At 38.6% G+C, this 15,438-nt stretch overlaps 1 protein-coding gene across 1 annotated transcript; it reads right to left on the bottom strand.

Moving 5' to 3' along the window:
• Nucleotides 1-1,327: 1,327 nt before the first annotated feature.
• LOC133966582 (intraflagellar transport protein 88 homolog) lies at nt 1,328-8,547 on the bottom strand. Its single transcript, XM_062401558.1, has 18 exons — nt 8,479-8,547; nt 7,756-7,851; nt 7,103-7,205; nt 6,610-6,956; nt 6,349-6,416; nt 5,988-6,074; nt 5,429-5,528; nt 4,954-5,040; nt 4,587-4,773; nt 4,152-4,260; nt 3,837-3,987; nt 3,471-3,586; nt 3,048-3,100; nt 2,553-2,618; nt 2,352-2,449; nt 2,057-2,129; nt 1,639-1,737; nt 1,328-1,404 (listed from the first exon to the last, which is right to left on the bottom strand). Exons 2-18 carry the CDS (start codon nt 7,798-7,800, stop codon nt 1,328-1,330), a joined length of 1,866 nt encoding a protein of 621 aa, XP_062257542.1. The 5' UTR covers nt 7,801-7,851; nt 8,479-8,547.
• Between the last annotated feature and the right edge of the window lie 6,891 nt (nt 8,548-15,438).

The following is a 15,438-nucleotide window of genomic DNA, read 5'->3' as shown; positions in this document are numbered from 1 at the left end:
CAATCATTTGAGGATTTCCATAAGTTTCGGATCGTGTCAGGAGAATGAAACTATATTTTCCAGGCGCCTAGACCTTGTATTACTGTGAATTCTGCTACCGCTCTGAATTAGGGGAAGACATTCTCTCCTTTCTTTTCACAAAGGATGGTCCAGTGTTTCCTATGCTAAAGGACATATTGGAAATTGAGAAAATTTGAATGACTTATTACCGCGCCCACTGATATATTTTCATATAATTTCGCTCAGTTAACCTTCCTAAGCAAAATGTGACTATGGGAACACACCCGAGTCTCAGGATCACGACGATAGTCCTTCAAAATCAAACTCTACCAATAAACCTTGGATGGCATTGCTCTAATTCTACTCAGATCTAGCTCTCATGTCAAACCTCCAAACAACTATTTTATACAGTTATGAAAAAGCTGCAGAAGAGCAGATCAAAGGTTTGAAAAAACATGTGGTCCTCTTTGAGATTATTCCTAAACTCACAAATGTCAATGGTTGCAACTGACTCACTGATGAGTTCCGACAGTGGTGACTGCTCATTTTTACTGCTGCTCAATCTCAGTGCAGCTTACGACACTGCTGATCATAACATCCTTCTCAATAGATTAAGTTACTTCTATATCTGGAACTGCCCTTCAGTGGCTTCATTCATATTTTACAGATAGATAACTATAAAAGAAAGAAACAGAGTGTCTATTGGTAATCAAATTATATCATCAGCTGCTCTGACGGTACAATTTAGATTCCCCGTAATATTCTTCCAATAGGAAAAAAATGGAGCCTCCTATCACTGCTACGAAGGAGATGCGCAAGTTAACTTTTCTTTTAAACAATAATCTCATCTGAGGAATTGAATGTGTCACAGGAATATAAAAATTGAAGTCTTTTACCTTTCTGCAGCTCATATCAATAAGTATTTTAAATGTTGTTACTTCAATCCTCAGTGTCTCGGCTTCGACTTGTACATAATGCTGCACCTCACATTTTAACCAACACCAAGAGTAGAACAGTTAAATTGAGGATTGATTAAAAGATTATTTAAATAACTTTTAAAGCCCAGCACAGTCTGGCCCAAAGTTATATTAGAGAGCAACTAACTCCCTGTGCTCCAAGTTGAAATCCAATATCTTCAAACCATCAGTTGCTAGTTGTTGTATTTACTTTTGTGATCTTCTCCATTTTAGCTTTGCCTTGTTTTGTTCTGTTGTTTTATTCCCATGTAAAACACCTTCAAACCTATATAAATAAGTAAATTCCTTTTTTTATTATGATGTTGGCAGGAGGTTTACTCCCACCACTTCAGCATTGAGGCCGACCACATTCAGACAGCCGACAGCATGTTCCCTCCTGTCATTGGTCTTCCCATCTGAGGCCCCAGTGGATCCACATAGAACGCATCTACACATGACAGCAAGATGAGAGTTAATCATTATGAAATGCACTGGGCTCTATAACCTTTTAACAATCATTCTTAGTGATGAAGAGCATTTTTGGTTTGTACACACCTTTCAGGGTTGTCCTGGAACCCCGAGAACACAAATTGGCTCAATGGAAAGGGAAGCAACACAGCTTTAAACATGACATTGATTTCAGATAGGTAAGTGGTTAAGATGAAAATAAAGTTTCCCTTACCCAGTTCATTTGGGGCGCTGGCCTCGTAGGGCTCGTTGGAGGTAGTGATCGACCTTATCATGGATGTCCGCTTATGTTGTTTGATGCTATTGCTGAAGTCTGCACAAAACACACACACACACACACAATTGGTGATTGGTAATTTATGTAAACATATATATTAGGTAGCACATATGACATGTGCAGGGCTGTTAGATGTGTTTGACTTTCAAAATAAAAAACATGTTCTATCTCATGCACAGTGTGAAAGTGCACATAAAGGAAAAAAATTGATTTAACATGTTTGTTATTTTTGGATTTGCACTCTCAAAGATAACAGGTCCAAAAAACATTCCAAGTGTGGAAACAGGTGTTGGGTGTTTTGGACTATATGTTTCTGCAACAGGACGAATCTTGTGCTTTATAGTCACCAACTCACCAGCACTGGCAACGCTACCCTCTGTGCTTTCTCTCCAGCCATGGACACTGTGTCTTTGTCCGGAATTCAGCCTCTGCAGAAAGAGACAAAGAGGATTTGATTACGTATTATCTGAACAAAACCGCTTAAAAGCGTGAATAATTTAGCTACAGGGTGAAACCCTATCAGGGTCACAACTGCAAAACAGACGGTTTTTTACATGACAACTTGACAACAATGGCTATGCTTATCTTAAAAGTAAAGTATAGAGTTGCGATATTCATGAGATGTACTGTATAACATATATATACTGTACCTGTTCACTGATCCTCGTTGCCCTCTGGAACTTGCCCTTGTAGTTGTTGACTTCCTCTAGTCCCATATCCATGCACAGATTCACCAAGAAACGCAAACCTGAACACAAACATTAACATATTGCTATCTTCTCTACACTCTCATCAGTGGATTGTGTGGTGTTGTCCGGTTAAAAGTTGTGCAAACAAACCGGATTTCTTACATTCTATATCCTCTGGAAACAGGCAGTGGATGTGTTTGTATTTTTCCAAAGCTGTCTGGTAGTCTCCTTTAAAAAAAGCAAAAACAGGCACGTTTCTGAAATGTTGAGTTAAAAACAGGCGGCTCGTCCTCATAATCTGTGAAGACTACTTTAAGGTTCAGTGTGTAAAATTGAGTGACCTCATCTCATCCTACCACTCGAAAGAGAACCTCTGGTGTCTTCAGGAGTCATAAAACTCAAAAGGTTTTTATTTTGTCCAGTTTGGGCTATTGTAAAAACATTGCGGGCTCCATAGAGGACCCGCTCCCGATATATATATATATATATTGTACAAATTATATATATATATATATATATGGGAAAACATCAGTAGGATTATTTTATATTAACCTTCTGCCAAAGATCCTTTTCCCCTACATCTTGTAAACTGTACCTAGATTATATTCTGTAGGAGTTTTAAATGATGAGGTTTTCAGTAGAAAACATCATTCTCACCATTTCTCCTGTAGCAGGCTGCCACCAAGAGCCGCCATTTCACCAGCTTCGGTCTGAGAAAACAAAACAGAAAGACGTCTGCTGAGTACGAACACACAATCCTGCACGGTAAATGTTTTTATTTGGTTGACATTAAATTGTTATCCAATTCTGAAATGAGCTGAGAGGCAAAAGCAGCAGATAATCTGTCATTTTCGCTTGAGTAAAAAAGATGTCTTCCTCTTGTGTGGTTGATGAGAGAACATTGCTACACAAGACTTCCAACAAGAACAATTAAAGATGAAAGAAGAAATCCTAGGACCAAAAAATAGTCCCGGATAAATTGGTATTATGGCGATGATCCCTAAATTATTATAAATTTTACATTGATATAATTGGTTTATGCTCGTGTCTTCATAAGTTAAGTAAATACTGGTTACTCACTGCAGGACTGCAGCTCTCTCAAAGGATTCGATGGCCTTCCCAAAGGACTGAGTCTGTATGTAATAACTCGCAAGCCACTCAATCATTTCCACGCTGCACGGGTAGAGCTTAAAGGACTAAACAGCAACATAACACAACAATTTTAGAGCACTTCCATTTGTTTGTCTGTGTGTGCCTATGGTTTTTCAACACCTATTCAACTACAGAGCCTCCTGGCCCGTATCTGGGCATCCACCCATTGGTGCCAGGTGTTTACCCACAGGAATATCCAGGTTACAGGTCGGTAGATTTCTGTAGTGGACGAGGCTTCATGTAACCAGAGCTGAAATGTCAATTTAGAAAAAAACTTGGTCATAAACCTTGTACCTCGTAGTAGTACTGGTAAGCCTGCAACTTGTCTCCTGTTGCATCATGCAGCTGCCCTAGTTTGGCCAGAGCACTTGGGTCGGTGGGAGTTGAACTGATGATGTGCATCAACCATTCTATCGCCTGGTCGTGATCCCCCAGAAGCTCATATCTGAGGCGCAGAGAGTCAAGGACCAAGAGATGCACCTATGGCGATAGGGCGAGTGGCAGATTTGAATTCCTACATGAGGCAACAACCACTGAGGTATAACTGACTGAAGCAGCTACACCTCATAACACAAGCACATCCACAAACACTTCTTATGAGGAGGACACAGTTTGACCAGCTGATAAATGACTTGGTTGTCATTCCTCAGAAAGGAGTGGAGATCCAGGAAGCAGTGCAGAGCCTCCTCCGGACAAGTCAGCTTATTATAGCACAGACCTGGTACAAAAAGAGGGAGATGAAAGTTGTTGATTAACATTTGCTCAAGGGCGAATTTAAATCAGCTACTGTTAATATTTTGTATCATAATGATGAGTCAAAAGAAAGTCTGATGATAATGTGTCAATGTTAAAGCTCCTCTCTGCTATGAAAAGCTTCACAGTGACGTTCAACTCTTTTCAACTGTTTTTGTGCGGCCATCAAATTCACTGTTTCACTGCCGTAGTCATCAGCCACAACAAGCAATTTTCAATTTTTTCAGTTAACAATTACAATACAATAAATCCACCCTTGTACCACCACTATATCATAAATGGATGTGTTACCAAGGTTGTAGAGGGCCTCTGTGCAGGTGGAATTATTCCACAGGGCCTCTTTGTAGCACTCCACAGCCCTCTCATAGTCCTGTTTGCCGAACAGTGCGTTGCCCTTGTTGATGAGTGATGCCGGGTTGTGGGGATCAGCCTTCAAGGCGAGATTAGCGTATTCCTCCGCCTTGTCATAGTTCTTGTACTGTAAGAAGTTAAAGATCAGAGGGAATCATGTACTGGTACTAGCTTGGCACAGGCTGTAATTCTTAAATAAATTTCACTTGAATAATTTTGTAGAAAAACTATTTGACCTAATGCATAAGGCATAATCTCCAAACAAGCCTTGTCCTGTTTGTGATGTTTAGTCATTGAAGAGTCTTACCAGGAAGTGACGAAAAGAGAGGTTGTTGGCTGTTGTGCCCTTCACTCTGTTTTCCTTCAAATGAAATGTATTCAGGATTTCAAATGCCTGATAAGATATATACACAAAAAAAAACATACGTAAAACATTTGACCATGGCTTTTGTCTAGTTTATCTCTATATTATTATACTGACTGTGACTAAAGCCTGTTTCCCCAGCATGCAGTATACTTCCAAACATTATAACCCATGTTTTTATTAACTTTGAATTAAAAAAAACTTACATTTACACTTGCTCATTGAATTATGAAATATATTTGTTTAACTAATATTAATCAGCAAACTTTGACTAATGTGGAATTATAATATATATTCTGAAAAACAAGATGATCCGAAATCATCATAAATCTAAAAACTATATTATACATTTTGATAATATGCACCTATTTCCAAGTTTATTTCCAAAATGCATAAAAAATGATAACAATACACTCACTGATTTGAAATCCTTCTGTTTGAGTTGGGCGAGGGCTTTGGCAAACTCCAGGTCACTGGTGAGTTCAGAATGCTGAGAGTCCTTCACCTTAGTCATGCACCTAAAACAAAAGAAAACAACCAACACAGTATGATTATTAGGTTGTTTTTTTTATACCAAAAATGGTACATGAATAATCAATGCCTCCTAAGCAGAGAGAAAAAAGTGAGAAAAATGCCCAATTGTAACAAATTATTTTGGTTCCTGCTTAAAAAACTTGCTGCCTGCTCCTTCAACAGTGCACAAAATGAAACTTTACACTAGTACCCAGCAGTAACTATTGTTTTCACTTTTGCTTGCACAGGGACATAGCTGCATGGAGAATTTATGCCAATATGAAGCCTGGAAAAGCAGAATCACACCAAAAGGAAACATCGAGCAATATACACGTTTGATTTCAGAACCAAAATTGAAAATATTGATTCAGAAACTGCTGATTTTACTTGAGTTCACTTGTATACACTGTATGTCATCTGCTATTAACAGTAAGATGTGAAACAAAAGCACAGTAGTCACCAACCAGTCAAGTCCAGCTGCAGCACAAGTCTCCATAGCCGGAGCAATGAGCTTGGCAACAGTCACGATGTACTTTTCTGCTTGTTTTTCTCTATGTAGGGAAAGAGGAAAGCACACGAATTCAGGAAATTAAGGGTAGAATAAAAACATAAATTAAACGTTTAGTATGTAAGATTTAAGTGAAAGGGATCTACTGGCAGAAATGTTTTATCTAAATTGTACGAATTGTTGCAATATGCTACTTCACAACTAGAATTCTACACACTGAAACTTTAGATCAAGGGTGAAATCTGCAATAAAAATGCTGTGTGGTGAATGAGTCAGTGTTTTGTTCCAAGACAAGTGTGCGGACATTGTGTTCTTACTGTGCCTCCTTCGTCTGGTGAAGCTGGTCGTTCATGGACTTGATGGTCACATTTGGACAGTTGTCACCCTGGAAAAGTCAACAGTACAAGGTTTGATTTAAGACGTTTGGCATCGTATTTTGTGCATCGTCTGTAGTGACCAACAAAAGAAAGGAGTAATCCTTGAAAGACAGCAAACAACTTGAATTTGTTATTCCTGGTGTGCTGTCTAAGTCAACTTATTGAAATTGCTTTGACTACACATCTCTTCCTGCTACGCACCTCAGACAGGGATTGCTTGGCCTCATCATCAGTGCCCAGAGGTGCCGAAAGTAGCATCTCAAACCCATTCCTCATCATCTTCTTGTCACCAATGGCGTAGTAGCACAGGACGAGGTTGTAGCCCACGATGACGTTAGGGTACTCTCTCATGACCTCTTCAAAACAGCCGATGGCATCACGGTACTGGCACATGTGAACAAAGACCACGCCAATATTCTGCTTGATCTTCATCCTTCTCTCCTTGTGACAGCCTGGGGTCCGATCCAGCTCCTTGCAGTAGAGCTTGATGGCTTTGGGGTAGTTCTTTTGTTTGACATAGATGTTAGCCTTGCTGAGTCTCAGTAGGCCTGGATGAACATCACAGACAAAGTTTTAAGAAAAATCTAGTACGACTGATATAAAAAGCAGTGCACAAGTATTTCCCAAGTATCTGGGGATATTTCAACTACTGATGGTGGATGCATTCACAGGTTTAAGATAGCAGTCTGCTTACCAGTATTATTGCAGTGCCTGTTCTTTACCATAACCCGATAGGTGTTCAGGGCCTCTAGGTACATCTTGTTGTTCTCGAACTGGTGTGCAAGGTTAAACAAAACCTAGTAATGATGGAAATATGATATTTATATTTACAGTAATGAGTCAATTAATTTAAATAAACTAAAACCCTGACATATAGTTAATTTAATGTATCTTCCTGTAACATGGAAATAATAACAAATTAATTATATAAAATGAGAAATGAAATAAGATTTGCCACTATCTTCTGAAGAAAATTGACGTATTTACAGGGAAAACTAATCATAAAAGTTAAATTTGATATCACGCCTAACGAACAAACGGAGGGAAAATTCCCCCTGCCACATACAATAGATGCAAATAATGTAATCTGCCCTCCTAGGTGCATTTGTACATGAGAGGTGCTCTCATTTTATACTAAATCACCAGACTCTTGAGCCATTAGCTGAAGAAAAAGGCAGGTATTGTCCTTTTCTTATGTGACAACTAAACACCAGATTTTAAGGGTTACCCAAGATAGTATTTTAACTTTAAGGTATATAATTTTAGAGTAGGCCTACAGGAAGTAAAACTCCATCATATAACCTAAAGGCACTACAGCAGCCAATGAGGTACAGCAGCCTAACTTACATTGAAGTTGAGATCGACATTGATTCTGTACTCCTTTCCAGACATTTTCACCAATGCTTGCTCATTCCTCACTGCCTCTATGGCTTTCTCAAGAGCCTGTAGAATCACAACACACAAATACATGCACAGGTCATTAGAAGAGACACCAACAGAAGAGACATCTACATCCGTGTCCAAACTGAGCAATACCAAATCAGTTAACTTTGTCCTTTGGCTGAAAAATACAGTTCATCTGCACTGAAGCATTGGAATTATACTTAAAGGTCCAGTGTGTAAGATTTAGGTTAAAGGAATCAATTTTTCACTTGTGAAATCACCTTTTGTATGAATTGTTGTTTTCTTTAGCCTAGAGAGGGGCCATTTTATTTAAATATATATATATGTATATATATATATACATATACTGCATATTTTCATAAGGGATGGGTCTTCTCTACAGAGGCTGCCATGTTTTTTTTACAGTAGCTCAGACTGGACAAACTAAAGACCTTTTGAGTTTTTAGGAAAAGTGCAGGCTGCCACAGGTTCTTCTTCATGTTTGGAAGAGGAGGGCGAGGTGAGGGGTATTCTGATGCAACATGCAACTCCACTACTAGATGTCACTCAATTCTATCCACTGAACCTTTGAGCTTTTTTTAAGGTTTTAAACATCTATTGGATGAGCAGACGCTTTCCTACATTATTGCATTTTATAGTAGTAGAGTAAGTAGTAAAGAATCTGACCAATTTTGAGTCTCCCTTGCTCTGTTCTAGCCAGCTCTCTTTGATCAATTCTTTGACTTCCTCCTCCAGGATCTTATGCATTTCAGACCTGTAAGACCGCAGACACAGATATACAACGTGTGATAATGTTGCTGGAAAGCACAACGTATTCTCCTGCTTCAAAATACAGTGACATGCATAGTATATCAGGGCAGATACATAAATAAATAACTAGACTTCTTTAATTCACAATTAACTGAAGAGAAATTGCCGGGTTTGGGTTATACAGTGATATTCTTCAAAGAACGTTGGAAAGTTCAGCTCACATGTCCTCATCCTCTGCTTCAAGAGAAGGGTTCTTGTCAGAAGGGTCATTAGTTGAATCTAGAAATGCAAGATTCAAAATGACTACAAAGTCAGACACCAACAGTCTTTAATTGATGATAAATAAAATCAGACAGAGGGAAATCAGTGCGTAGAGGAAATTAACAAATAAAGTAATAACCAACTAACTACTCTGAGAACCACAGTGACAAATTTTCTCTATATCTGTTTCTGTTGTAGAATAACTTCTACAATGCAGACACACTCACATGAACAGCCCCTGAATCACAAGCTAATACAAGATCACATAATAACCATATCATAAACATATATGTAGAGAGAATGAGTCACAATCAAAAACTGTAAAAAACTATATTTGCTTATGACTTTGTAGAACTCACCACAATATATTGAGGAGGTGCAGCTTACATCACTAACGACAGTCATTTGCCGGTAGGTACGCAATGACCGGTAGGCACTAATTGGCCGGTAGGCAGTCAATGGCCGAGAGGGGGTCACTGGCCGTGACGCATTTGTTGGCTGGGAGGCCGTCATTGGCCGAGAGGGTATCATTGGCTGGGAGGCAATGTTTAGCCGGTCGGCTCCACTCTGTCACAATACATGAGGTTTTCAGAGTGTTTTAAATGAATACATTAATTTAATGATACAAAAGTTTGCAAAACTGTTCGCTAAATCAAAACTTTCTGCACATTGAACAAATTAGTTTTAGTACTAATATGCATCAGTTTTGCATATTAGACCTTAAAAGCTCACTTGAGTCAATGCCTCTTACCTTCACAGCTCCAGTCATGGGTCTAGACACTAAATTGTGCTTATGGTTGTGAGACCTGATAAAACAATAAGAATAAGGTATGTGAGAATGATTTAGTCATGTTTAGTCATGCAACTAAACTTATTCATCAATAATAGCTTCGATGATCTGGCATTTGCCTTCTTGAAAAAATGCACATTATATCAAGGCAGATACATAAATTAATATCTAGACTTTTTAAATTCACAATTAACTGAAGAGATATTGCTGGGTTGGGTTATACAGTGATTATCTTCAAAGAACGTTGGAAAGTTCAACTCACATGTCCTCATCCTCGGCTTCAAGAGAAGGGTTCTTGTCAGAAGGGTCATTAGTTGAATCTAGAAATGCAAGATCCAAACTGACTACAAAGTCAGACAGCAACAGTCTTTTATTGATGATTAATACTATTGGACAGAGGGAAATCAGTGGGTGGAAGAAATTAACAAATAAAGTAATAACCAACTAACTACTCTGACAACCACACTGACAAATTTTCTCTTTATCTGTTTCTGTTGTAGAATAACTTCTACAATGTAGACACACTCACATGAACAGCCCCTGAATCACAAGCTAATACAAGATCACATAATAACCATATCATAAACATATATGTAGAAAGAATGAGTCACAAACAAAAACTGAAAAAAAACTAAATTTGCTTATGACTTTGTAGAACTCACCATAACATATTGAGGAGGTGCAGCTTGCATTACTAACGACAGTCATTGGCTGGTGGATAAGCATTGACCGGTAAGCACTAATTGGCCGGGAGGCAGTCAATGGCCGAGAGGGGGTCATTGGCTGGGGGGCAGTCATTGGACGAGAGGGTATCATTGGCTGGGAGGCAGTGTTTAGCGGGTCGGCTCCACTCTGTCACAATACATGAGGTTGTTAATAGTGTTTTAAATGAATACATTAATATAATGATGAAAACGTTTGCAAAATTGTTTGCTAAATTAAAACTTTATGCACATTGAACAAGTTAGTTTTGGTATTAATATTCATCAGTTCACAAACTGATGCATATTAGACCTTAAAAACACACTTGAGTCAATGCCTCTTACCTTCACAGCTTCAGTCATGGGACTGGCCACTGAATTGTGCTTATGGTTGTGAGACCTGATAAAACAATAAGAAAAAGGTATGTAAGAAGGATTTCGTCATGTTTAGTCATGCAACTAAACTTAGTCATCAATAATAACTTATATGATCTGTTAATTGACTTCTTGAAAAATTGCAATTGTACTGCTTACTAGGCAGGTAATTTATGAATTATTAATTATAATCTGTGGATTTGTGGAGCAGTAATTTAAGGCACATCTGTCTGTGTCCACGACTGGGCATTAGAGATCAGAGGCCAGGGAAAGCTTGTGCCTTTTTTTATTGGACAGCATCCAAACATTCAGGCATTTGAAAGCATTGTTGGTACGTAAAAATTGATCAAATTTGGGTTTGTAATTCATTCAATAATATGCATATACAGATCAGAGACATTCGAATAGCTTATTAGCAGATTAAAATACACATTGTGTTCACGTGGCCAAATGTTTTTAATAGATTTCAGTAAGGCAGTGCATGATATAGTTATCAACATCGTATTTATTTGCTGCTATTATTTTTATTTGTCAATTTTACCCTAGTGCGAGTTTTTAATTCTTCTTAAATTTGGGATAGAGTTTATCTGCTTGTCAATTCATGCAAGGCGTGTGAAGAGGCGTGGATTACAAGTATGACTAGAAAATGAATTTCCTGACAAAAAATGTCATGTGAATACGAACATGCTGAAATGCTTCGTTGAGGATGAAATGTATTGCAAATCATAAGCTGCTGCAATGCTTTGCTGAATCGAGCTGAAGTCCTACAATATTTGACTCTTTCAAAGAGTGCTGCTGAATCTGGGGAATTAAAACAAAATATTAAACCCCCCTAAAAAGATCTAAGGAATGGGTCAAACGATCATAAAAGACAGCATGTGAAAATGCCAGAAATATGAACAAATATCAAAGGAATGTCACATTGACAAGATCAAAGACATGTGATGTCACTGTAGATACTTACCACTGGAGAGGCGGTGGTCTAGTGGCAGAAACTTGGACTATGGGCAGAGAAGGTCTTTGGTTCGTCTCTGGTTCGACTCCACGGAGAGACAACAAAAGACGAACCTGGATTGATCTGTCCAAAAATTCAAGAGTCTCTCTACCCTGTCTAGTGCCGCTGAGCAAGGCACCTTACTCCCCCTACATCTGCTCCCCGAGCGCCGTTCACGGTCGCTCACTGCTCTGTGTGTCCTGCACCAGATGGGTCAAAAGCAGAGGTTAAATTTCCCTACCTGCATGAGTGTGCCTTTGCATGTCTGTGCATGTGTTTGGGACTAATAAATGCATCTTAATCTTAAACTTAATGCATGTACAAAAATAGGTACTTCTACTGTTACTTCTAGTAAAGTTCGTGTCAAAGAGTTAGGTTCAAGGGAACTATTGGCAGAAATTTCATATAAAAGAACCCTAGTGATGTTATCCCGTGTGTGTAGTCATCTAAAAGTGAATTATTGTTTGATTTACCGTAAAACGGGCCCTTTATATTTAAATACTTTATATTTACATCTGGTCCGTGTTGCTCTACACTTCCATTTGATATGATAAGCAGAATATATAGCTATATTTATTTTCTTTTTTTTTTCTTTTTCCTTTTAAGTAATGGACACTTGCAGGCCTTTCTCTTTCGGAATACTGTTATGTGTGATGTACTGTGTTTGTGGACAATGTTAATGTTTAACTCAATTCTGATATGCCTGAATCCTGATGGCTTGAGCCCAAGCCATCCATGGACGGTTAACCCCACTAGCCTAAGACTTGTACCTGTTGCACCTAATTTCATGTTAAAAATGACTGGATGTGATGTAGTGTATAATTGCATTTGATAAAAGGAAATAAAAAGAAGTTCAAAACAAAATATGTATATATTGTAGGTCACCCAAGTTTATCAGGGATCAACACATAATCCCTTCAGTTTTGCACCTCGACAGCAATTTAGTTGATGTGTAGAAATACTACTACATGTTCATTAAAACATGCAAGTGCGCACGGTGGAAGATACTCACTACAAAGACATCTAAATAAGGTGGTATAGAATTGGTGGAGTTAAATGGCACTCTCTCAGCATCTTGCTGTGAGTCCAGGGCTGGATAGAATGTGCATCCTGTTTTCTACTTAATGATTTCCCAGCAGTTCAGATAAATAATAGCAGTTTGTGCAGGAAATTACTGATACATGAAGCACAGCTATGTTAAACATAGATGTCGAATGTGATAGCAGTGATCAATTAATGCATTTCTTTGTCCTTAGAAATGCATTAATTCCTCAAGACATAACGGTCCTGTTGACTTTAACGTGTCTTTGCTCAGTTTATTTCTTAGCTTCCTTGTTCTTGTGTATTGATATAATGACATTGACAATAATCCCTCCAAATTCTCATTTTAGGTATTCACCTCACACTGCAGTGTCATTTCAGATTGAGTCTTAGTTTCTGAAGGAAGGATTACTTCTTTCACAGTAATTACCACAGCAAATGTTACAGGGCTTGATTGCTATTCAGAATCAATTTAAACGTTAGAGAAGATAATCTTACCACAGCATCAATCCGTCATGTTCTGTCAGCAGGCCGCAAGCTGTGTGAGGGGATGCAAGCAAAGCCTTAATGATCCTCTCAGCTGCGGACATTTTATCATGCATGCATCCATTAATTCAACCTTCCATCCAGCTGTTTTTATTCATAACATTATATAGAGCAAGTCACATTGTCTTTAGGTAAAATATAAAAGTTCTGGCAGTTTATTTCTCTCTGCAATGGTCGGAGGATCAGCGATGTGCTCCTGAGGTTTAAAAACAACAAAGTGTCATATTTAATTTGTTTTTGTTTTTTACCTTTATTCACCAATTAGTGCATGTACATACACATTGATAAGGTTGGTGCTCTAGGGGACAGGTCAGTTCTTTAGGGTACAGGTCAGTGCTTTAAGGCACTGGTTCCTAAACTTTTCTGGCCACGACCGCCAAAATAACGGTGCCTGAGACTAGCGAACCCCACTGACCCTGGAAGTGGTATATAATGTTGCGCATAGCCACACACATGCACATTTAGGCCTATGCACACACAGACATTAATACAAAAGAACAACAGCCTTACAGCCATGATCTTATTTTATAGTTATTTAAGAAATAAAATATAACCAGAATACAGGGAATCTCCCTGTATAACCAGCAGGTCTGAGTGAACATATAAGTATACAAGCAAATTATGTCTGTGTTTGTCTGTGCTTGTCTGATTGTATGCATAATGAGCAGCACACACCTTATTGCTGCCATGTGCAGACACTTTAGGGTTATTTATTTTAGCCTACACATTACTCTCATTTCTTAAACTCACTAATGAGATTGGTGGGCAATATGCATGGAGGAGAGCAAGTCAATTCTGGGCTTTATTTTGAAGACGGCCACTCGGAGATCATTCTCCACGTTTAGCTGCGATCTGTATTTATGAGCCATTTGGCCCACTCAGTAGATCAGACATATTACCTCTATCGTACCAGGACTCTGCTATGTGTGATTGGGTAAGCACACTCATTTTATCCAATCTGTCTCTCATCTGGACAACATAGGATACAATGTTAACGGATAAAAAAAACCCCTACACTGAGGAGACTGCTGGACCGAAATTGTCTGATGATTGAGAATTCTCCCTCTTTTGGTATCAATACTCTTCCAGCTCAAGGCCAGGCTTTGGCTATAATAGCTTTACCCATGCAATTCTCATTAATTTCTCATCAGGAGCATTCTTATATTCATTTGGTGTTCTGGTTCCTCAATCGGTGGAATATGAGATGGAATAGCTATCAGATCATTTGGATCAGAGTGTGTTCTTTCCAGGTGCTCCTCCAAGTCCTGCTTTGAAGTCCACAGGGTTCCTCCCTTCTTTGTGGTGGTGAGAGATTTCACGAACTTGAAGGGGTCTATAAAGAAACAAGTTCTTGCTCTTTCTTTTTCTGAGCTGTTCTTAAGTGCTCTGCTCACCTTAAGGTTGTCAGTCAGCTCTTGATGTTCTCCTGCAGTATGTTAATTCCCCCCTTCTGCACTTCTGAGGCTTTCTTTCATTACTTTTTAAGCTGCCTCCTCTCTTGTACCAAGTGTTATATTTCCAACTGCCCTCTGGACTGGGTTGGTGGTAACAGTTCTTTCTGTGTCACCCCAAAATGTTCTGCTCCGTAGTTTTAGATTATGTTACCAATCCTCTCAAGCTTTGTCCCAACTCTGACCTCTATCTTGTCATGGATACCTCTTAGGTTTGCATTGATGGCCCTTTTGCTTGTTCTGAAGCTTTAAGGTTAGTAAAACACACCTCTTCCGACTATTCCTTGAATAAAAAAAAAAATATATATATATATATATATATATATATATATATATATATTTATATATATATATATATATACTCACAACTTTTTGAAACTAACACTTTAGTAGCACTTAAATGGCACTTACTTATAGCACTTTGTAGTTTTGCTTTATTTTGAAGAAATCATACTTTCTTGATTCTTGTCGTCCTGGATCTGTATCCTCAGGGTTGAATGCACTCATTGTAAGTCGTATTGGATAAAAGCATCAGCTAAATGAAATGTAATGTAATGTAAAGGCTTCTTCTCACGTTTTGGTTAGCCTGGCTGAGGGGGCTCTATACTGTCTTCTGCGACTGCCTCTGTTCTTGAGTTGACTTCCTCAAATGCAGGGGGGCTGATGTCCTGCAAACATTGAGTTGAGTCTGGTCGCTGGACTTCACTCGACTGACTT

This window comes from Platichthys flesus, chromosome 12 (assembly GCF_949316205.1).
Source record: "Platichthys flesus chromosome 12, fPlaFle2.1, whole genome shotgun sequence".
In the NCBI taxonomy this organism is placed as follows: domain Eukaryota; kingdom Metazoa; phylum Chordata; class Actinopteri; order Pleuronectiformes; family Pleuronectidae; genus Platichthys; species Platichthys flesus.
This window is presented reverse-complemented; position numbering and strand designations above follow the sequence as displayed.

What these genes read in the sequence shown, in the direction of transcription:
- LOC133966582 (XM_062401558.1), bottom strand. Translation starts at nt 7,800, where the DNA reads ATGTCTGGAAAGGAGTACAGAATCAATGTCGATCTCAACTTCAAT. An exon ending in CTTACCAGTACTACTACGAG is followed by an intron (nt 3,587 to 3,836) that starts GTACAAGGTTTA and finishes GTTGCTGTTTAG; the next exon opens with TCCTTTAAGCTCTACCCGTG. An exon ending in GAGAGAGCTGCAGTCCTGCA is followed by an intron (nt 3,101 to 3,470) that starts GTGAGTAACCAG and finishes TTGTTTTCTCAG; the next exon opens with ACCGAAGCTGGTGAAATGGC.